The sequence below is a fragment of the Schistocerca nitens genome, chromosome 3 (assembly GCF_023898315.1).
Source record: "Schistocerca nitens isolate TAMUIC-IGC-003100 chromosome 3, iqSchNite1.1, whole genome shotgun sequence".
In the NCBI taxonomy this organism is placed as follows: Eukaryota; Metazoa; Arthropoda; class Insecta; order Orthoptera; family Acrididae; genus Schistocerca; species Schistocerca nitens.
Window position 1 is genome coordinate 650698629 of NC_064616.1, and position 25906 is coordinate 650724534.

General features: G+C 36.5%; 1 protein-coding gene across 1 annotated transcript in view; it reads right to left on the bottom strand.

Annotated features, from left to right (window-relative positions):
* Positions 1-25684, bottom strand: part of LOC126248616 (protein jagunal) — a 51172-nt gene extending 25488 nt beyond the window's left edge. The window contains exons 1-2 of the mRNA XM_049949774.1: positions 25451-25684; positions 4133-4274 (exon numbers count right to left, since the gene is read on the bottom strand). Of these exons, the coding sequence (XP_049805731.1) occupies positions 4133-4274; positions 25451-25539 (231 nt within the window). The 5' untranslated portion in view covers positions 25540-25684. The remainder of the gene's footprint in view (positions 1-4132; positions 4275-25450) is intronic.
* Between the last annotated feature and the right edge of the window lie 222 nt (positions 25685-25906).

A 25906-nucleotide genomic window follows, 5' to 3' on the forward strand; every position in this document is an offset into this window, starting at 1 on the left:
CACAAAAGAGCAAACAAGTGAGAAACACATAAAGTTTATTTTATTATTAACCACCACTTACACAATTTTTCAATTCAATGAACTTTACCAACAGCCATACACTTAAAGATATTTTACTTTATTTTATTTCGGCAATTCATTTTGCCATCTACAGGCTCCATATGCTTTTTCGAATCAACGAACTTATCGTACAGTGCCATAAAACTGGATATTGTAAAATCCGATTGTTGTGCAGCTGGTTCAGATGAGCACTGAAGACATCAACAAGATGCTGTACAGCACAATTTGCACCAGCGTAAATTGGGTCCACATTAACTCATTAGAATTTCTACCAAGTTTCGTTGCCATATGATAATTACAGCTCCCACTTGATCTCTGTGAGTAGCTGCACTATAAATATAACCACCCAGTACTAATTCTGAAGTCATCTATTCAATTTTAGCATGATTTTGGTAGTTAAATTTTATTTTTTGAATATTTTGCTATATTGTGATCAGCTGTAACTGTCAGAAAGCTCATAGATTTTTTCATGATTAAATATAGAAGTTTGTTTGCTTATTTGTATAGAATCGAGAATATTTTTAAGAACTGTGCCTCTAAATGAATCTCATTTTAATTACTTTGTACAATTATCTGTATGTTATGCATGTGTCAATGACCTCTAAGACAGCATTTGCATCTTTTCTACTGGCTGAATCATGCATGGAAACTCTGAATTGTGCTATTTTAGATATTTATGACTTGTTTCGGCGGAGCACAATGAGAGGTATATCATGTTTACAATATAATTTTTTTCGTTTGTTAACCTTTTAATGCAGTAGACAGCAATACTTTTTTCTTTTAGTTTTATTGTAGATTCTGAAGATGGCTATTGCGTAGCTGATTTCAATGATCTTGTTCAGAAAGCTTTACTACCAAGACAGTTAAATAAATTATGTAACACATGAGAATGTAAGGTGTCTTACGTGTTTACTGAGATAAATTACAATTGATGCATTTTAACACTCAAGAGGATGCTCCAGTTACACAATCTCAAACTATGCCACATGCTTTATGCTTAAGTATTTAATTTCCAGCTTATTCACTGATTATGATTCATAAAAGAAAGTTTACTGTAATTAGTTACATAAGTACAACATCAAAGGTTAGAGTAATTTTTCTGACTGGTTGGGTGGTTGATTTGTGGGAGGGGCCAAACAGCAAGGTTATCGATCCCATTGGATTAGGTAGGGAAGTTGGCCGTGCCATTCCAAAGGAATCATCCCGGCATTTCCTGAAATGATTTAGGTAATTGTGGAAAACCGAAATCGGGGTGGCCGGACGTGGGTTTGAATCATTGTCTTCCCGAACGTGAGTCCAGTGTGCTAACCACTGCACCACCTCGCTTGGTAATTTTTCTGAGAAGGTGTTACATGTCATAGCATGAAACTATTTATTACATGGGAAGTGAAAATGTTACTCAATATTTCAAGGTATGTTTGTTTAATATAAATGATGCATTTATTGTTGCTACGGGGTTAATTAATGTGTGCTAGTGCAGTGGAACATGACTCTGAGGTAGCCTGTTTCACCCCTGATGGTCAACATATTGTTATCTCATTAGAGATGGACCTGACGATTAGATTGTGGAAAGATGGGGAAGGAAATGGGTTGTGTCCTTTTCAAGGAAACCAATGTAAGATTTGCTTTAAGTGAATTAGAAAAACCATATAAAATCTAAATCTGGATGGCCAGATGGGAATTCAGACCCAAGTTCTCCTGAATATGGGTCCATTGTCTTAACCACTATGTCATCTTGTTTGGTCACTGGCAGGAGCAATTTTCTTCAGAGGAAATTGATCATCAGCAGAAACGAGATGGCATACAGTTCATGACCATTATACAGGGTGTTTATAAATGAATATCGGGGTTTTAACACTTTATAATACTTATTACATTTAACTTGCAGTTATAAATGATATGTCAAATGAAAGAGAAACTCAAACAGTTTTACCAAGAACCTTATAAATGTTCCATGTGAGCACCATTTGTCACACGGCATACATCAAGTCTATTTACCCATGCACCCAAATGCTGGATAGGCCGCAAGGGGCCCAATGACAGGGCTTGCTTTGCACGGCCTCCACGTTCACCCAATGTAACGCCATGTGATTTTTTCCTTTGGGGCTTCATCAAGGATCGTGTGTACATGCCTCCACTATCAGCGGACCTCCCTGAATTAAGAAACCAGATTGAAGCAGCTGTTGCTACAATCACTGGAAACACACTTATCAATGTCTTGGAAAAACTCGGCTATAGACTTGATGTGTGCCGTGTGACAAATGGTGCTCACATTGAACATTTATAAGGTTCTTGGTGAAACTGTTCGAGTTGCTGTTTCATTTGACACATCATTTATAACTGCAACTTTAATATGATAAATATTATAAAGCATTAAAATCCCGACATTCATTTATAAACACCCTGTATTGTTCATCAATAGCCTGTATTTAGACCTATCCTGTGTGACACTTCATCATGATCTATCCACCAGATGTTGACAGAGTTTGACACCCCCCCCCCCCCTCTCGATGCTATTCTGAAACAACAAAACATGGTAACAGCACAAAAACAATGAATTAGGGCGTGTGCGACCTTTCATTACAAGTGAAACAAAAACAACAAATAGTGATTGAATCCTTTTAGTTACAGCTGGAAGTATTGCACAGTCACTTCCAAAAGAATGAGAAAATGATGAATGATATTTATGAAAATTAAAGTAATTTTACACAATTGTATTTGATGTAGGTATGCAGCCTCACTGAATTGTTAACAATAAGTCGACAACATATACACCACCGATTGCAAACATTTATTGTAAATCTCACAAATGTAATTCCAGGTTAAAGCTACTATCAATGTGGTTTAGATGCTGAAATGTCATAAATGTCAACATGAGTACAAGAAATAAAATTGATGTGAGCTTGTGTGGCTCTTGACAGTGTTTGTTACAGACACTGTCAGTATATGATGCATGGACACCATTCTCAAGAAACTGTCTCCTCAGTGTCTACACATTCTACATGTGTAGCATGAAACCACTATTGACACTCTATAAAAAGGAAATAATTTTGTACAGTGAGTTTCTTTTAAAATAAATTCTATATAGAAATTAGAAATTACGATTTGTCATACTGTCTCCACCACAAGTCACTATGAAGAATATATTAAAACAAACACCACCTTTTTTTTTATACAAACTGAAAATCTTAGTGGGAATTAATAAGTAAGAAAGACAACACACATAAAGCACTAACTGATATTTTTCATTACAATTCAGAATTAAAGACAGCAGTATGCACATACATGAACAGACATGCAATATTCACACATAAAAGACAAGAAAATTGAGGGCAAGTACAACAGGTGAAAGTAGCCATGAGGGGAGTTATAAAATTTGCTCAATTAGACATGCCTTTTTATTATTATTATTATTATTATTATTTTATGATAGATGCTTTTCAGTTCTCTCCAGAACATGGTAGAATAATGCAAATCTCATCTGCAGCCCACATAACATTCCTTTATTACTGTTACTACACAATACACACACCTCAAGGCAAAGAGATGGTTTGCATGCAATTTCTGATAGCAAAACAGTGTATGACAAATTGATGATATGAAATTTGAAAATAAAACTGAACTCAATTGCAAAAGTTTTCAGAAATACAAGCCCACATATGAATAAGTATGATGATTTCTTAAAACTAAAAGAAACACACAGAATGCAACAATGATGGTTTCCAAACCAATAATTTGATCTAGGAATACAGTACAATAGGAGCTCAGATTCTACACAAAACCTATTATGTATACATGCATGTACAAGCTGGTCTCTATTACATCCTTCCTCGAGACAGCAGGAATACATTTTACTGCACTTTCAACACATGAAAAATCAATGCAATGGAATGGTTACACCATCAAACATACAATATCACTCCACACTATCCCAAGCAAATTTAAGACTTCTAGAAGTGGAGAAACAAATGGAGCATGTCTGCTGAGTACTCTGTTCATACAGATGACATTTTGAAACACGAAAACATAGAATATTTGCTTACAGTCACAAACAAAATATAAAATTGTATACCTCTGGGATCTGAAGTTCTTCTATTTCTAAAATGAATATATCCAAGCGATCCAGAATATCTGCAGACAGTTTTGCAAGCATCGCAAAGAATAATAAGTAGTGAAAAAATATGCAGTATTTAAGCCGTGATTTATTTAGAGCACTGAAAAAAAAATAAGGCACTGCATTACAAATATAGTACTATTTCTAACATTATTTCCTTAAACCTCCCAGGACACAAATTGAAGTACGATATAATTAAAATAATGAGTATAATTAAGTTTACAAGTATACAGTAGTACTTTACTTTGTTGCACCAGTTTATAAAGAATGAAGTTACGAAGTTTCATGTAGAAGAAGTTACTGATATAAGCAATAAATTATTATTACGTATTCTAAGTCACATTATTAATATGTAGAAATAAATTATCCCATAATTAATTCCAAACTAGGAAATAGTAAGGAAATGCATGATCAACTGATTATTACGAGATTAAAAACCTATACTCACTGAAAAAACTGTAAGTAAAATAGACAACAGATCCACTGACTTTAAGAAAATTTCATGTTGCTGGACATTTCCATTAGAAGATAAAGAGAGAAGAAGAAAGAGAAAAGTATAAGGAAATTAGAAAAGTAACTCATGTCCAGAATTAAGGGAGGTATTGAAGTTCCATAGAGCACAGCTTGAACTTTGTCATTTCACTGTGTGACGAATGTAGTTGAAAAATCCAGAAAGTTATTGAAAATATTGAAAAATTCAACAAAACACTAAAATAATACAACAGATTAATGTGTAACCTCCCTCCCTCTTATCTATCGTAAAGTAGTAACTTAGACCACCACACAGGATTTTGAAACCTCCATCAGGCTTCCAGAAGAAATTTTCATTATGCAGCGGAATGCGCAGTGTTATGAAACTTTCTGGCAGATTACAAATTGTGTGCCAGACTGGGACTCAAACCTGGGACCTTTGCCTGTCACAAGCAAGTGCTCTGCCAACTGAGCTACTTGAGCACAACTCAGGATCTGCCAGTACCTCATCTGCTACCATCTCCTGCATAACTTGCAGGATTAGCACTCCCAGAAGAAAGGATATTACAGAGACATAGCTTAACCACACCACGGCAAATTGTTTGCAGAATGAATTTTCACTCTGTAGCACAGTGTGAACTGTTATGAAACTCCTTGGCAGATTACATTAAGACTAAGTGGAGACTGGGACTCGATTCTGTTGGTAGAGCACTGGCACATGAAACGTGAAGGTCCCAGGTTCGAGTCCTGGTCCAGCACACAGTTTTACTCTGCCAGGAAGATCCATGAGGCACGTCTTACCACATAAGATATGGAAAAAAATTAATTTGGATGTAATGACAGATCCTTGTTACTATATGAAAAGCAGTGAATGAAAATGTGGTTCACTGTGACTGGTATATCACGATACACGCATATGGAACAATTTACCTACAACAGAAGCCCACCTCATATTGAAGGTTCTTTTCCTCATACCACACCTCATTAAGAGTGATTTCACTGGATCTGAAAAACTGGTAAGAACTTTGCCAGGGACAGGCAGCTGCTTTAATTGCCATTTTGCATCTAATTCAGTTATTTTACCATAGATCTTTCTCCTAAATTAGCAGGTAATATTATGCAGGGAAAAAGCGTTTTATGCACTGTGCATCGTTGTTCTTACTTCCTATATATCCTGCTAACAAGAAACTTTTTTTTCTTTCTTTTTCACTGTAAAGGAGGGGATGTCCTGCACAAACTCAGCCCTTTTACCCATTACATAAATAATGGAGCAATCAGTTAATTCAAACAGCTAAAGAAATTATTTTTTCAATGAAGTTTCATCATATTTAGTGATTCTCTGTTATTGTACTAGAACAGGGTGGCAGCTCAAACATGGGACAAAAAATAAAATAAGATAAAAGAATTCTTTGGGTAATTCCAGATTGATGATGTCATAAGAAGCATCTGATAAATTAACAGACATGGGTAGGTTATCTCACATTATAATAATGCCTCTTTTTTTTATCACAGTTGAAAGATACTAGCCAATAAGTAGTAGTTTAACCTGGGGTTTTTAAATATTGATAATTTACATGGAATAATATTCATATAATTAACAAACTTTGAAGAATTAAGTATTTTAAAATTTGTGATTTATGAAACTCAATGAAATTAAATTACAGTCTATGTTAAAAACATAGAATTCCAAGAGATTTTTAAGAAATGCCCTGAGATTTCCACATAAAATCTCAATTTCCTGAGAATTCCAGGTTTTCCAGAAAATTGCCCCTCCTGAAGAAAGGAAGTCAGTTTGCCTGAAATTTATAGAAGGAAACTAGAAAAGGATGGAAAGCAAACATAACTATGACTAGGTTTAGATGCAGCAATAAATTAGAGGTAAAAACTGTGAGCTAAATGAGGATTCAAATCTGAAGAAGCTGTGAAGCAAGCCTCACTTTGTTGCCAGCCTTATTCCTCATGGTGTGTGCATGTATTACCTCCAGATGACTGGACTGTGTCAGCTGATAATATACTCTAATATAACAAAATCATCTTTGAACCACAATTATTTCTATTGAGACACTACAATGACAGTCCTTTCCTGAAGTTCCTTCACATCTGGAAATGAAGTGTTCTGTTATAAAGTAAGACCACGAACTTCACAGAAGTTTCAAAATCAAGAATAATGCCCATCAGGCACAACCACAATAAATTAAAATACTGTCAAAAAAGTTACAATTTCCCCACCAAAATTACTGATAAAAAATAAAAGCTTGCCTTTCCAGCTATTCCTTCATTCACTTAAGAGTTGACTGAAGCTGTAATTAACAAAAGATGTCGGTGTATCACACAAATAATAATTCACCATTGATCAAGCATCTTTCTTATGTAACCTCTCAACACAATACGCAAATTGTATATGGGAGTTTAAACCCCCCCCCCCTTCTCTCTCTCTCTCTCTCCCCCCCCCCCTCTCTCTCTCTCTCTCTCTCTCTCTCTCTCTCTCTCTCTCTCTCTCTCTGTGTGTGTGTGTGTGTGTGTGTGTGTGTGTGTGTGTGTGTGTCTTTCTCACAGACAAAAATAGCTTAGGAGGATCTGATGACTATGTGTCAATGTCACAAATGCTATACCAAAGGTATTTTAGTGTGGAATTGCCACACATGCAATGTGAAGAAGGGTTTTTTGGGCAACATTACCACAAGAAGCCAAGAACACTCGATTCCTTAGTACAATTCCCAGCTGGGTTGGAGATTTTCTCCACTCGTGGACTGGGGGTCATCATCATCATTTCATCCTCACCACCGGCACGTGAGTTGCCCAATGTGGCATTGACTGAAATAGGACTTGCACTTGGCGGTCGAACTTCCTCGGATGGGGCCTCCCAGCTGGCAATGCCATACGATTATCCAGTTCCTTAGTACAGAAGTACCTTGAGTTAATCTACCTTTGCCTTAAACTTTCTCAAATATATTGTGGTAGTCGTCGAATGATTATCCAAAGTGGAACTCTTACTTGGATCTACAGATTTATTTCATAACTTCCCAGGTTTTTGTTCTCCTGACAGGAAAGTATATGACATTCTCTGTTGATTTTATCCTGTAAGTTGCCTATACATGCCTGCAGAATGGCATTTCTTTGTCCACTATGAACAGGCTGCTTTTAAAGCTGGTCCTAAGACTTTGGCATGGATAGTTCTGTGGCTCTGTGGAAAACACTATTAAGATAATTCACCACTTCCACATTTACACCACAGCATTCAAACAAATACAACACTATGCACTACATCAAAATGAATCATGTCCACAACAAAAGATGTGGAGATCAGATCAATGACTCATCATGAGTGTCACTCATTAAATGGCACATAAGATGAATGTTTATGTGAGGACAGAGCTGCTCACAGAGGCAGGGGCTCTCAAAGCTTCACATGTTATGTAGCTCAAAATCTCAACAAGTGGAAGAAACAGTTGAACATATGCAATTTATATATACTTCACAACCACACTTATGGATTCTGGCATGGGATATTACTTGTACAACTGACAATTCACCCCTTTTCCGTGTCCAGTCAGGAATAGTGGGTGAAAACTTAGTCTGTTTCCTTGTGAACTTGAATTTCTCTAATTTTATTTTTGTGAGATATATGTAGGAGAGGAAATATAGTCACTGAATCTTCTAAGAATGTGCCCTTTGGGGTTAAACACATTTCCTACAGATTCTTACAGTGTAACTCAGTCTGCCATATGCCTTCTCTGCAAATAATCTTACATCATTATTTCACTTTGAATTTATCTGTATGCATATAACAGGTCTTTAATCGATGTGACTGTTTCTAGTGATTATTTGGCAATTTGTATAATCAAAAAATAACAAGTCTTTTTACCTATTTAGGTACAAAACATTCTATCTATTTATGTTGAGGATCAGTCGGCAATCCCAGCACCAAGAGTGGATCCCCTGCAGCTCTTCCCGTATTTTACTGCAATGTTCTATGGATGTGCCTTCTCTGTATACAACAGCATCATCCACGAACAGCCTTACAGTTTCAGATGTTACCCACTAGGCAATTTATAAACACTGTGAAAAGTAATGGTCCTGTAACTGTCCCTTTGAACATGCTCAAACCTAGTGTTACATCTCTGTTAAGAAAATAATCTTGATCATCTGTTGACAATGACATGCTGTGTTTTATTTGATAGGAACTCTTCAATTCAATCACAAAACTGGCCTGATATTTTTTAAGCTTTTACTCTGTTCACTGAGCAACAGAGCAAACTGTATCAAATACCTTTCAGAAATCAAGGAACATGGCATGAACTTGGGCTCTGGTGTCTATTGCCTTCTGGGTTTTGTGGACAAACAGGCATGATGGCTTTCACACGATCGTTCTTTGTGTAATCCATGCCAATTTTTTATCATGTTTCAGAAACATGTTAAAAAATTATACAACAGATTCACATATACAATATAGGTCTACAGTTCCGTTCACATACTCTTCTCAGAAATGGGCATGCCCTGTGTCTTTGTGCAGTCACTTGTAATGTCTCATTCCTCCAGCAACTTAAGACAGACTCGTACAGGTACTCCATCAGATCCAGTCACTTTTCCTCTGTTGATTAATTTAAGTGACTCTCTTCCACAATCACTTTATCTCAATATCTCACATTCTCGTGTGAACTGAAAGGAGGAATCACAATAAAATGTTCCTAGGCACAACAATTTTGAAAAACAGAAGTTAGCACTTCGTCCTTCTCTGTATCATCTTTTGTTTTGGTACCACTATGTAACTGAGTAGTTAACTTCATCTGCTTAACTAATGCAATGTTCATCAAAAACTCTTAGAATTTTCTGTGAAATTGGGAGATGAAAAAATATTACTTTTGAATCTGTAGACTGCTTCACACATACCAAGCCTTACATTCCTTTAGGGTTAGCCAGATTTTCGTTTGTCTACAAGTCTTTGGCTATGTTTATATTGGTAGTGAAGCTATCTTTGCTTCTGAAGCAGCTTTCTAAAGCAGCTGATGAAGCACCACAGATCTTTCCGATCACCCACAATTTTGCTCGGCTGATACTTGTCTAAGGAGTATTGTAGAATATTCTTAAATTTTCAATATTTATATTTAGCACTTTCAATTTAGAATGGCATGCATAGGCAAGAACAATGAACACATCATCCTATTCAGTGAAACAACTGCTTGCAATTGTAAGTGTTACTGGTGAACAGTGAAATGTGGTGATGACAAACAGACCTCTACTCCAATTGATACCGAGTCAGTTGTTCTTGTTGAGACTGTAGTCCCTTACCAAAGATATGTTAGCTTTTTAAACTGTATTTGTTGCAGGCACAAGCAGGAGTGTAGCTTTGAGGCTCAGTGGATAAGTCGTCATAGAATGCAGGCTTTCATGCCTGATATTTGGTTTATGGGCATAAGGCCTCAGTCTAAGGCAAAGTTCTCAGCTTAACATTTCATCTTCCAATGCTGGAGACATCATTAGAGGTTTTTAACAACTCAGAAAGCAGTTAAAAGTCTCAAACAAGCTCAGCAGGTCAACCTGTTTATATGTGTACAAGAAATTGTTCATTTGTGATGTCATCAGACATCTGCCTAACATTCATTGCACTTTCGAAAAAAAAAAAAAAAAAAATTTAACACCCACCTTAAGGAATGCAAGAAAAGTTGTCATGCACTGGGACAAGAGAATCACCAAATTCATTTATCTGATACTGTGGTTTTAGCAGGACCCAATCATTCCTATGCTAAGAAGTGCAGAGAAGCCATAGAAATTCAAAAGCACAAAAAAACTCTAAAAGAAAAGAAGGACTGAAATTATCTATGTCGTGGGCCTTAGTGCTAAATGAAACAAACAGTGCTAACTCTTCCCCACTACAAGCTCCAAAACTTAACATTTGCACGACTTCATGATCTTAGGCAGTAGTATGATGACATCAGTAACTGACCACTGAATGGATACATATTAACAGTTCAGCTCGTTGAGCTTGTTCGAGACTGGAACTGCTTTCTGAGTTGTTAAAGCCTCTGATGATGTCTCCAGCATTGGAAAACAAAACATCAGGCAGATAATTATGCCATGGGGCATGGCCTTATGCCCATAAAACAAGTATCAGCAATAATTCAGTGGGTAAGTGCCAGGTTCCATACCTAATGACCTGGGTTCAACCCCAGGTAAGTCCTCGGATTTTTTTTGCCACTTATTGCTTCTTTCTCCTCTGGCTATAGTTGTTTGATGCGAAAAATGTCAAGCTGTACTGTGGTTCTGAGAGCACATTAAACTGTAGGCCATCCAGTAACTGGCTAGGTAAAACAGGCTAAAGGTTGGAGGAAGACAAGTGAAAATCTCTCCCCATAGTACTATTACAAAAAACTGTGGTGTTCAACTCGAACTTCGGTTTGATGACAGCTTTACTTACACACAGGTAATTATACTAAGGCAAAATGCTGTCATTTCACACAGATACCTTGCTGAACATTACTTTATAAGCTATTGCTTATGAGTCTAGCTGACCCACAACATGCACCTACAAATGCCACTTACCTGTTCCACTTAGAAGCACAAGGTAATCACTATAATACTACCATTCATCCATTTTGAGAGACTCAGATTTGCAACAGGCATTTTCTTAATTCAGGAAAATTGTGTAGCAAAAAGTGAGTGATGCATTACCTTGAAGGAATACTTTGCTTCACAGGAGATATTCACACAATGACATACAGTGCACTATTTTTTTCTTCCTGCCATAATATAGAAAACGGGTAACTGTACAAGCAACTGACAAAAACCTGCAAATGGAGAATGATATCCCTCTCTTGTGCACAGGCATTCTTTATTCATTGTAGGTCGTTTTGCTAATATCTTGAAGGCCACATGTGACTCAGAATGCATTATCACACTTCATGGTGATCAAATCGGAGTTTGAAATCAACAAATGGAAACTCCAGGTTGGATTATCAACAATATTAGGAAAAGGATAGATTGCTACTCACCATACAAATGACCCATTGAGTTGCAGACAGGTACAATGAAAGGAAACTGAGTTTGATATATTCATACATTATTGATACACCAAAATCCATCTTTTTGTCGTTTCTCTATGATCTTTGTAAAATTGTAGACTCCTGTAAATACTATTAGTGCTATTCTTCAAACAGTTTTGAGGTAATATTTATAACGTGTTCACATGTGATAAACTTCTTACTACCATTATGCTATAGGAAATTCTCCAGCATAGTCTTTTTTGGGATGGGTTGTAACTGTTGAGACATATTGACTTGACATGGAAGATTTTAGACTTCTTTCATAAATTTTTGACTACAAGTATCCAGTATAAAGTATACCTTTTAGGGACAATAGTGAAGAATGATACATTTTGATCAGTGATGCTATGCAGCATGGTCATTACAATGCTATACAAACACATACATATTAATTATCAAAGTATTGAGACCCTATGGAATATGAGATTTTTGGGCGGGTATGTTGTTGTTATTAATGCCTTCCAGAAAGTGAAAATATATCAAGATACAGATTTCAATAAGTTATAGTGGACAATACAGGGAATTTTCTGACATACATAATTTAACATTTATACAGCCAAACTGTGATACAGACTTTGATTTTTTGCTTTTCAATGGTAGTCTACTACACACTTTTTCAGTGGCATTGCAAACAACCTTCCAAGAAAACTTCAACAGCCAAACAAGTATGGAAGTTGATTAAACAGTAACGAGGCAACAGTACCACAAACCACTGCCCTTCCTTCATGACACAAGGCCCCACAAACATATGTCCTTCTACAGTACCAATGGCAAGCAAACATTTAACTCAGGTGAAGTTTGAGTGTTTACCTGACCAATCGAAGGCCAACGGTTCATGTGTCGCTTTAGTGGAGATCAGACTGCTTACTCGCGAAACTCCTCAAACTTTCACTACGTATAAAGCAGTTGTAAAACTGGAAATGGTTTACGTTTATAGCAGATTCTGTCAAATTGTTGGAGCAGCACTGGGGCTGGATGCTGAAAGGTATTATAATCACACCAAGCACCCACAATCTGTCTTAGCAAATATTATAAAAAGAATTTCAAAAAACTGGAAATGTTGGAAAAGAAAACAGCAACTGCTGAGAGAAAATGTAGGCCCCTAACTAACTTTTCAACAGCAGTAACAGACAATCCACGTCACTATCAGACAGCTTGTGTGTGCGAGTGGGATCAGCCCAAGGAGTATTCCACAAATACCTTAGACCAGTGGATTTTATCTTTATCACGTTACACATCATTAACAGCTTCATGGCAATGTCTTTCAAAATCAGTTACAGTTCTCTGAATGGCTTCTACAAAAGTGGCAAAGGGACATGGTATTTCTATCTAAGATTTTGTAGAGAGATTTTCACTTACAAACAACAGGCAAATCAATCTTCAAAATGTGTACTATAGGCCACCTGAAAGCCCACCCAAGGTGAGAGAAATTGATAATCAATGACATTGGTCTGTCAATATATGGTGTGAGCTTTTCATGTCATTGGTCACTGTTTTATTGCTGGGACTCTAAATAGCCACAAGTATCTACAGCTTCTACTACATGTGCTGCTGCAGTTACCAGGAAACACCCTATTGGACAGCAGGCAATCCAAGTGATACAAACATGACAGATGACTCACCAGTGCTGCACAGCATAGTTAAATATAAAATACTGTAAACATGAAAAATAAACTTAAGAAATCAAGTAAATGGTGAGCATGTTGCCACATTTTCCACTGAGCAGGTGTACTATAATTCTAACACTGACACATTCCATATCATAGCAAGGGCTTGTAATTATGATCCATGGAACATGCAACCCACACTTAATTTTTCTGTTTGTTATACATATTATTGTTATGTTATCTGCAAGCATGAAGTATCAAATTGATTATACAGACTATAAGTTAACATGTATAATATCATATCAAAGTTAACAGTTTTCCTTGTCAAGAAAATTTACATCAAAATGTGAAAGAAATCACCCTTCACAAGTCAGCATGTATATGCACTGCGCCACAAATTTATCAAACACAAATGTACATTAAATTTCTCAGCCAGCATAGTACAATTTATAATGTTAATAAAATGAAAATGAGACAACATTCTAAAACCTCGTCTGTGCACAGTAGACATGTTACATTTATATAAAATAGTTTCTGTACTGTTGTCATATGTTCTCTACCACATAACGGCAATGGGTCTAACCTTAATCGATAGATATATTACAAAGATGCGGATTTCAAAGACGTTTCTGTCTCATGATTGTAATATGATGTCTGCCACAGAACCCAACGCGTGGTGTTTTCATGAGAGAATGAATGTGTGTCAAAATTCAGGTTTACCTTAATATCTGATAAAAACCACACACTCTCTCAATATGCAAGTTACTTAAAACATTGGAAGACTCTGACAGCAGTCATATTACAGTTGACAGGCAACATCCTCTGCATGTTTGTAATGCTGTTATTATCATGTTTAACACAGAAGCCTATTTGCAAATGTCAGATCCATTGATACTAGTTGATATGTGATGTAGAAAACATATGACAGTAGTACATTAAGGTATTCAATGATTTCATATAAATATACATGTCTAGTGTGTACAGTTTTAGATGAGTGTTTCAGTCCCCATTTTATCATAATTATGGATTGTACAGTACTAGCTGAGGGATTTAATGCATGTTTGTTTATGTACATATGTGGTGAAGTGCATACAAAAGTCAGTCTCTAAATTGTGGTTTCTTTCAGGTTTTCATGTAAATTTTATCACAAAGACAACGGTTAATTTGGAAACGATGTTTTAAGTGTTAACCTATCCTACCAAGATGTTTCTATTATAATGTATTGTTATGTGAGTAGCTATATGAAACTTCCTGCACATTATTGTTACGATTCATGTAGAAATAATTTTGAATTTTCATCATTTCTTGTGGTATTCTTCCTGTTATGTAGGACAACTTGAAAATGGTATTTCCTACCACAACTAAAAGATTTTAGGTCTGATTCCTGGTCAGTGCAAGGATTTTTTCTAGCACTAAATAACACTTAAGTCTGGCAGTCCTTCATGTATGTTAGTAATGGAACATTGTAAAACAGTTAGTATGCCATATGAAATTACAGGGTGAATTCATGTTTGAATAAGTGCACTCAAAGAAGAAAAAAAGAAAGAACCTCACAATGGAGCATGCTATAGGTGTTTTGCAGATTTAAAATTACTTAACTATTGAATGACAGGACCTACTAGTTTATAAGTTATAACCTTTTATAAAAATGAGAATAATCCCAATTTCAAAGGAAGATAAACAGCCACCAACATAAGACTATGAGGTGGGACAATAATTGTGATACTAGCCACAACTATACAACTTTGGGCTCAAAATAAAACTTGTGGGAAAAAAAAAGGAAAAGAAAAAAGGGTACCTAACCAAACAACAACTCCGAAAAGTAAGCAAAAGTAAATCCTCCTTCACATTACCTGTCCATCTTATTCCACAGAAGGATTAGTGTCTAGACAGAAGGAGCAGCACGAGTAATACAGAAAAGAAACCCATTTCCTTTTCTCTGTAAGTCTATCTGTATAGAAGACGGTTGTGGGATCTCAACCGTTCAATATGAAATGTCAAATCAAATCCCATCCAGCCATCTAAATTTCCAGTTTTATTTTATCTGTGCTACCAGTTTCAGCATTACATTACACCATCTTCAGCGAAATGTAATGCTGAAATGGGTAGCATAAATAAAACTAGAAATTTTGATGGCTGAAGCAGTTTTGATTTGACATTTTACATTTATTTTGGTTATTAAATGTAACTGTGTCACAACAAATGTATAAAATGTTATTAAATTTAAACCCTTTTACCATTTAATTACTTGTAAATGGCCAGCATGTAATTGCACATAACAACAAATCATGTATATGTAGCCAATTAACATGCTAAGTACGCACACAACAACAAACATCTAATTTCGTAAAATTAGTGTGTTCTTCGATGGTTTCAAACTTCTACATCTGTCATATATGCATCTCCTATCAATGTATTATTTTTTCCTTCAACAGGTTTTTCCCCTTACTCTAGAGAACTACTTTCACCTCTTTTTTTAGCTGATCATTCTTCAAAAGAGACTATCCTATTCAGTAATTACTATATCATGATATAAATTAATGTCTACTTCACAGTCCAAATACCGATTGATCTCAGTTCCCGACTTATCCTTACCTAATCCTATCCTACTACGTTTTATATGTGTGTGGGGGAACCCCTTACAGGAGCCTCATTATGAAAACACATTGTTTAAAAGTATAGTAAGTCAAGGATTTAGCGGCAAGCCTAATCCTTCTAGACCTGAAATTACTTCACCAGAAATAACAACATTCCCACACTTGGATAATATTATATGGCTGGTCTTGAATCAAGATATTATTACGATGGCTTATAAATCCAATACTCTGATTTTAACTAAAAGCTACAAAATAGAAATAAAATTGAATAAAGAATAGTAGGGGTGTGGGGGTTGGAGGGGGGGGGGGGGTGCTGGGGGAGGAGTAAGGGTGACAAGTCAACATTAAGATTTAGGTTACACACACAAATTTAATATTAAGAGATGAGCATTAAACTAAGAATGTTTGATTAAGAGCTAAATATTAAACAAAATTGGGGAAGTTACATAAATACTGCACATTAAAGACAGGAAAGGACAACTCATGCCCAAGTTTAAGTTAACAGAGATACGATTTAAAACAGTGTGCTGGGACAAGATTCAGGGATCCACCCTGAGTTTCTTGGAAAGTATACAACCAATCAAGCCATTCAAGCATAACATATGGACTAACTTAAAGTTCTGACTTCCCACAGACAACTGCTTATTCCTTTCAAATTCTGGTTAGGCCAAGCTCCCTTGTATGTGCTTTACCTTGGAGGTTTTGATATCGTAATACTAGGAGATAACTTCTGCAGAGTTTAAGAACAAAGGGAAGGAACGTATGACAAGTTAAAACTTTCATTTAGTATTTGAGATATGCTTAAATGGCGTTAATTCAGAGAGCATGGAGTGCAAAACACCTGGTTCCTGTACTGAATCTTTGTCTTGCAAATAGTTTTTTTACTTGAAGGTACACATTGTACAGTTAAATAAAATGAATGAGTTCAATATTTATTACAGTAGGTAAAGTCAGCCTATTTCAGACATACTGTCTACAAAAAATAAAAACTGTCATCAACCAACAGATTGGTTTAACCACCACAGTGCTCTACTAAGCACAGGCCAATTAGAGATGGTATAGTCACAGGGCACCTAAGTTCGGAACTTGTGTGAAATTTACATGCATTTGTCTCAACATACAATATTATAATTCTGGTTCTAATCCAGATACAGCAATGAAACATATTTCATTGAAAAGCTAATGAGTAGAGCTCTTCATTGATTTTTCAACACATTGAAGGTCACCCCACCTTCAATTTTTAGAAAAAAAAAAAAATGTATGTTACTATAAACACGGCAAATATTAAGATGGTACACCAAAGGCATCATGCCCAAAATTTTATCCTGTCAGCATCAGTACACTATTAAAATGCAGTAGGTAGAGCACAAATATGAAACATTTATTATTAAAAACTGCAACTCATAAGTAATATTGTACATAAATATAGTTTATATAATTGCAGTGGTAACGTGAAAAATTTATGGTGTAACTTCAATGAAAAGGCGATATAATGAGGTTGCATCTTGTCTCACAAGTCTCCAATTAAATTTTTTATGTTCATCATATCTAATGCAGGGTTAGTGTATGTCCTTGCAGTTGATGTCACATTCTCGTGAGAATGTCACATGCTCTGATAACACAACTGTCTTGTTTGGCAAGGAAGACAAATTATGGAGATGTTAAGCTAGCCTGTGCATCATTTCTTCATTTGTAAGGCATATTCAACCCACAAATGATGTCATGCATACAGGCAAGAAATCCATGTATGTCTGTTAACAGCATTTCATTTACCATAGCAACCACTGGCTATTTTATGCTCACTGAAGAAGCAGAGTATGCCTTTGTTTTCACCATACTTTTGTTAATACAGTAGATATTACACAATGAAACTTATGGGTTTCTAGAATCATCCTTGTATTCCTGAAACATTGCTTCAGCTTGGCAAAGTCTTCATCATGATGGAAAACTGGTGTATAGTGAACAAAACATGAAAGAATATTTTCTTTGCACCATTGAAACAACTGCTGTGATGTCAAAACATGGTTTCCATGAGGCTGCTTGAGATTGGCAAGTGTGGATAATCTGTCCACAGTCCCTGCAACCCATCACAAGGTTGTTCACCATGTGCTATAGGAGGGGGGAAAATTGCCATTCTGCTGTAACATCAAAATTTTCCTCATGGTAGAGCATATTCCTGACTTTTTTAGTATTGGGCAACACATCCATTCAGAAAGTAATAAACGTGCTTTGGAGCTGGAAAGTGACATTTTATGAAATTGGTGAAATTGTGCGAGAAAGAATACACACACACTGTATTATACGGAAGGCAGTCAGCTATTTCCACATATGACACACGGTATTAGTATTTGCAACTCTGTAGTAAGCTATGAATGGGTGAACTGTAACTTGTGAATTTTTCCAGTGAAACCCTGTCACTTCAAGCTGAGTATGTAATTCTTGGCAAAATCACAAAAAAAAAAACATTATATTAATTTACTTTAAGTTGTTGTTTAGTGATTTTAAAGAAATGTAACTGCTGCTGGATGATAAAGGAGTGTGTTACAAGCTGCTGCAAATTCAAGGAAACCTTCTGTTGATTTGTTATAGTTTATAGCACTACCCTGCCTGTAGTTAACCAAGTTTGTCAATCCAATTTGTACCAAACAGTTCATACAGATAAGTCAGTTTTGTTGCACTTGGATAAGAGGGGCTTGCACCTAAGCAACATGCTGTTAAGTGCAGGACTGCACATATGATGGTGATGTGTCACACACACACACACACACACACACACACACACACACACACACACAGAGAGAGAGAGAGAGATAGAGAGAGAGAGAGAGAGAGCAGGGGTACCATATGCAAGAACACAGTGCTTTGGTCACAATTCACAAAGTTTTGAGAATTCAATATTTACAACTGGTGCAACACTAGCTGCTGCTGGTTATGCACTCCAATTCCACTTTCTTCCACAGACACATAATCTTTTCATTCTGGCATCACATAGCTCACAGTAAAAATCATATACATGTCAATTTCCTCACACAATGTCTTACCCCGCTTTGGATTCGATGACACGAATATACCATGTCCTGCTACTAACTATTTTGCTTTTGTACCATGCAATCTGAAGTGGAACATTTTTTCATAATTTTCCAGATACTTCAGCTCTTTCAAAGTACAGTAAAAATTTATATTTTGTTGCACATAGAGTCTGAATTGTGAAACTTATCTTTCAGCTGCACTATGATTTCTCTGTCTCCATTTTTTTCATGCTCTTCTTTTTCCAGTTATGCCACATAAGTATGTTCCAACAGTGAGACAACCATCTCAATTTTTGCATTGTGTACCATCTCTCACACTGAAGCTTCTTTCTTCACAAAAGTGTCACATAAATACAAAAGTACATTATTTAAAGAATCCAGTGCCAGAGCCAATTCTATTTAATCTTCACTTACATCTTCTCTGGAAGACCCTAGCACAGCTGAGCCAACATCCTCAGGGGTTTATGAGTTTAGTGATATTTGCTTTCTACATTTGCTGCAAATTTTCCACATAGCAACATAGTATGGCAATTGTTTACCATCTTCTCCTGAACATTCCTCAAATTCTTCTGTATTCTTGCATGACCAGTTGCTTTAAATGGATTGATACAGTACAATTTGACTTGAAACCAATTATTTTTACAAACTATTACTAAATACTACTTCACAGCAGATGTACACTGCATTTTGACTTAACTAGCAATATTCACGAAGCAAGGTAATGATGACTGGCTGAAATAAAAGTCTCTCTGAATAGCTGTTTACAGCAAGAACTGTTAACCAATTGGACAAAATACTAGTGAATGCTGTTCTTAAAATAAAAAATGGATGCACAGCTGCTCACTCCATTTTGTTAGTGTAGGGGTGGAGATGAAATAAATTTTTTGGCATTATGCATGTGCTATCTTGATATTTACCTTGCTTATAGTAACATATTGGAGCAATACAACATACCTTTTCCAAAAAAAAAATTGAAGATGAGGTGTTTTGACATATTCAAGGTAAAACATCACAATCACTGACCCTTAATGTGAAAATTCTTAGAAACCCACTATGTTGCACGTCAATGTAAAGTTCTACTCATTAGCTATTCAATGACACCAGTTTCATTAATGTATCTGTATTAGGTACCAGAATTTTAACCATTTATGTTGAGAAAGACGCACATAAATTTCATACAATCTCTGAACTTTGCAGGCCTGTAACTTTTTTCACAATTGTCATCTACCTCTGCTAACAGGTAGTTTTCTATCTCTCATCTAGATCATTGAATGCACTCAAATTAAATTTATGAGTGATCTGTGTTGAGCGCTGCGTTGAATTGATGTGGAACTGCCCAAAGGCGACAGAAGTAGTATATTATAGAACTCACCCTAGCACCGACAGAGAACTTAGCACTACAGTTTTTTGGTTTTTAATTTGGCATTTACCAACCAAGCCACTCTCACAGTAAGTACAGTCATGAAACTTCCTGGCAGATTAAAACTGTGCGCCAGACCGAGACTCGAACTCGAGACCTTTGCCTTTCACGGGCAGTCATAATTGTAAACTGTTTCATGTAATTTAATTATAAAATATGTACATAAACACCACAAAATATTAATCCAAATCATATCAATTTTCAAAGTGTAGCTTGCTTGCAAACTCTCACTCCAAATGGTGGGTCAACGGAGGCATCCGATCCCACCCGTCTGCTTTGACCCATGACATAAGACCGTCATGGTGTGTGATATCATGGTGGTGGCAATGTGCAGTTTTTCAGTGTGCCTGTACTGAAGCATTGAAGTTGATTTCAGTGAGTTATTAATTAATTGTTTTTTGTTTATGTGATTGCGTTGTCGATAGGTGATAGGTGTTATTGGTTTGCTGTTTGTCATGTGGTAAGGTGTTTAATTTGTTGTGTGGGTCCTTTAGTTAGGTATGGGTATGACTATAAAATGACTTGAGGAGATTTCGGGATTGCAGCCGGTCATCGTAAACTTTATTCCAAGATATTTCAGCTGGACAACTGCCAGCCATCTTCAGGTGAACTGAACGAGGACTGACAAAGATGTTCTCCACTCTGTATTACATAGTGCGCATGCGTTGACGTCGCGGAGACAGAAGGACCACACCACCCAGCGGCAGCACCCTTGCTGGTGGAACTGCAAGACTCAGCTGCTGTCGGTACTTTTGCTGGCCGCAGCTATCAAAGTCTTCTGGCGTCTTCACCGCGAGCAAATTTCGGAGATGACGGGATTTCAAGCGTTATTCAGTTGGTAACCACTGTCACGGTTCATTACATTTTCCGCAACGGGTATTTCCACAGATTCTTTGATAATGGCGTCCCAAAATGTTGCTGCTGTGGCCAAAATTGAAGTTTTGTCAAACTCCATTGAATGTCTGTTGGAAATACAATGTTCCACAACTGCAGACTTACTGGGTTGAAGTAGTTGAGTGCAACGCCGATGTTCTGTACAACGCTCTTTCACTGTACGCGTTGTCTGTCCTATATAGGTCATACCACATTGACCCGGTATTTTTATAAATTCCCACCTTCCGCAGTAACAAATCATCCTTCACCAATCCCAGCAGATCTGAAATCTTAGAAGGTGGACAAAAAACAAGTTTTAGATTGGTATTCATTTGTAGGGAAGCGTGTTCGGAATATATGAAGTGTAGGGATAAGTACATGAATCTCAGTTTGGGAAGAAAAAGTATGGGAGAGGTAAGTCTCCGGTTGGTTTATGTGTGTGTGTGTGGGGGGGGGGGGGGGGGGGTGTTTGTGGTATCGATAGTTGCGGCTTGACTCCAGTTTTTGTAGTTGTATGATTTTATTTTGGGTATCGACACTTGCAGTTGAGTTATGTAGGTGAAGGGAAGTGACCAATTCCTGTGGATTTTCTGGGTGTAGCGGAATTTGGGAATCTTGTGTTGTCTTTCATCGGTTTTTTGTCATTGTCTTGTGAGGTTTAGGGTTGTTGTGTGTGGTTTTATATGTTCATATTTAGTTTGTCCCCACCCAAAAAACCCAGTGTTTGTCGCATTAGTTTGATTATATTTTTGGAGGGAAATGTTACGGTTGTATTTGTATGTATTTTCGTGTTTGTTGTCGTGTTTATGTAGGAATGTCACAGGCGCCATATTCAAGACGTTGAGAATGGTAATTTCCGCCATATTGATGGTATCATGGGTCAATGCAGACGGGTGGAATCGGCCACTTCTGTAATCCCCAAATGGTTATTATAATGGTAATGAGTTCAAGTTTAATTTTTATACACTTTTCATTTTTGCTACAAGTCACGCATATTGCATCATTACAGCTTATTCAACTTTAGAGAAATCTTACAGTATTAAATATTTGTTTAGAACTATTTTCATTTCCCACAGTAAGGTTATCAGAGATTAAATACCACATAATTTGTTACAAATAATGGGCTTTAAAATACCAGTGCAAAGAAAAGAAACATTCTAGTACTCACAAGAAGTTTATAAGTGAAATCAAACATAGGAAGGATGGAAGATTAATGTAAAATCCTTTTGACAATGAGGTAGTTAGAGATAGAGCACAAGCTTGGATATGGGGAAGTTGGGGAAGGAACTGGCCAAGCCTATTCAGACGAATCATCCTGATATTTGCCTTAAGCGATTTTAGAGAAACCTAGGAAAAGCTAAATCTGATGACCAGAGGGGGATTTGAACCATTGTCATTTCAATGTGAGTCAACTATTGTACCATCTTGCTTGGTAAATCAAAGTCTGATAGAGGATTTCTACTTCCAGCCATCAAACAAGATTCTCTTTTATTTAAAGTCAGTGCAAACTCAGTCTATCTGTAATACTGCCCGCTTCTTGCAAACACAAAGTGGAGTATTCTTACACAACTCTGTTTTCTATAAATGGCTACTGCAATTTGTATAATGCAATTTTAAGTATTTAAATTTTTAACATATGATAAGTCATTAAATCTGTGGATACAAGTTTCACTGTAAACACTAACACTTTTCAAACACTGTCTACTGGACAGATAACCCATTAATAGATTTACAATACTAATTAAAATGAAAGAAAGTGAAAATAGGTACAAAATTACAGAGATGGGCCTGGAACGTTCGTAATAAGAGAGGCTGTTGTGAGTTTTAGACGTGAGCATTAGGCTATCACAGGATACAACACAGGATAAGAATACAGTAGAAGATGAACAGGTAACTTTGAGAGATGAAATAGTGGAGGCAACAGAGCATCAAATAGGTAAAAAGGCAAGGCCTAGTATAAATCCTTCGATAACACAAGTAAATATTGAATTTAACTGATGAAAGGAAATATACAAAAATGAAGCAGGAAAAAAGGAATACAAAAATCTAAAGTACGAATCTGGCAGGAAGTGCAAATGGCTAACCTGGAATTGCTAGAGAGCAAATCTAAGGATTTAGGAGCATATTTCACAAGGAGACATATTGATACTGCCTACAGGTAAATCAAGGGACTTTTATGGAAAAGAAAAGCAGCTGTATGAATCTCAACAGCTCAGATGGAAAACCACCCCTACACAAATAAGGGAAAGGTGCAAGGAGTATATCCAAAGTTCATACACGGAAGGTTGGAAGAAGACGTATATGAACATACAATGGGGGTATGATACTGTGAGAAGAATTTGGCAGTGGACTGAAACACCTAAGTTGAAACAATGCCCCGGAAGTAAATGAAATTCCATCAGAACTATTGATTGCCTTGGTGAAGCCAGCCACAGCAAAACTCTTCCATCCTGTGTGCAAGATCTATGAGACAGGCGAAATACCCTCAAACTTGAAGAAGAATGTAATAACTCCAATTGCAAATATAGCAGTTGTTGCCAGGTGTGAACGTTACTGAACTGTCAGTTTAATACATCACAGTCGCAAAATACTAACACTAATATTATAAAGAAAAATACAAAAACTGGTAGGAGCTGACCTTGACGAAGATCAGTTTGGATTCCACAGGAATTTAGAAACAAGGCAACGCTGATGCTCCATCTTACCTTGCAAGGAAGGTTAAGGAAAGGCAAACCTATGTTAATAGCATTTGCAGACTCAGAAAAATTTTGACAATGTCAAATGGAATATTTTCTTGTAAATTCTGAAGGTAGCAGGGAGCGAAAGACTATTTGCAACTTGTATAGAAACCACTGGCAATACTAATCGTTGAGGGGCATGAAAGGGAAGCACTGGTTAAGAAGGGAATCAGACATTCAATCTGTACATTAAGCAAATAATAAAGGAAACAAAAGAAAAATCTGGAGTAGGAATTAAAGTTCAGGGAGAAAAAGGAAAAACCTTCAGGTTTGCCACTGACATTGTAATTCTGTCAGAGACAGAAAGATTAACTGAACAGAATGGACAGTCTTGAAACGATGATGTAAGATGAACAACAACAAAAGCAAAACACAGATAATGGAATGTATTCAAAATAAATCATGCTATGCTGATGGAATTAGATTAGGAAATGAGACACTTAGAAAGTAGTTGATGAGTTTTATCATTTGGGCAGTAAAATAAGTGATGATGGCCGAAGTAAAGAGTATACAAAATGTAGACTCGTAAGGGCAAGAAAAACATTTCTGAACAAGAGAAATTTGTAAACATGGAACATAGATTTAATTGATGTGACGTCTTTTCTGATTGTATTTGTACGAAATATAGCCATGTATGGAAATGAAAGACGGACAATACACATTTAGACAAGAAGAGAATAGAAGCTTTTGAAATAGGGTGCCACAGAAGAATGCTGAAGATTTGATGGCTAGATGTAACTAACGAAGAGGTGCTGAATAGAATTCGGGAGAAAAGAAATCTGAAGCACAACCAGACTATGCGTATTACTGTCTCCCAGGAAAGATGTTAAAGCAGCAATATTGTAGGAGGGAGTACTGGACAGTAACTACGAAAATATACGTGATGACTATGACACGGCTTCTGTTGGAAGATCTCAAGGTAAACACGAAACACACATGATGTAAATTTTACACTGCAGGTTTGGTCTGGTGAAGTTGGGGTAGAGATCGCCACTATTTTGGGTAGTCCGACTACTCGTTAGTAAATTGGTTAAACAAGATCTGTACTGTTCCATTACAATGGATTTCCAAATACTGATACAATCAATCATTCTTCTTTATAGTCTTGGTTAATGCAGGCTGGTTTGTTAGTTTTTAATAACGTGGAATGACACTGAATCACAAAATCATAATTTCTAGAAAATTTACGCAATAAGAAAGTGCTTAAACCGGAAAGTTATTTATTCCTAAACTTTCACATGCAAATACATCAACCCGCAATCTAAAAAGTTTCGCTGAAACTTTCATCTACTCCAATCACATATTTCCTTGCGTCATAATTTACAGCTGGTAAAAACTCTGAATGTTACAAGCATAACAGGTTCTTTATGGAACTTAGTTGGAAGTAACTTCATTTGTGTTTTTTAAACTACGTACAGCATGTTTTGGTTTAAGAAACAGCCGATACCTAAAGTAGTTACAAGCAAAGTTCAAATAATCTACTTAAAAAAATAACACAAACCTAATCTGATACTGTGCTGCTACACGCTGTCGATGCACAAAATCAGCTCCATCCGTGCCAAGAGCAATTGGTCCACCCTTTGAAGCCATAGCGAGACAGTTGTCAAAGCTTAACTATACCACACTTCAATTCACTGTATTCAACACAAAAAAAGTTTTGTGCAACTCGTTATTTCTTTCTGCACGCCACTAGAACAACATACACATGCCGTATACCAAAACCCCTGATCGAGATATTTTTACACCCCCAGCTAATCCACAAATTAGCATCAGTCACATCTTTGCAAATCAATATCTTTGATACCGATTTCATTGAAATGAGCCGCCTTCTACAGGTGCTCAAAACTTGCAGATCCAGACCACTCACCATAGCCTTCAAGGATCACATGGAGTTTTTACATTTACATTCAAGGTCAGGAAATAAAGGCCGAGTAGTGTCGAAAGTATTAAAAACGGA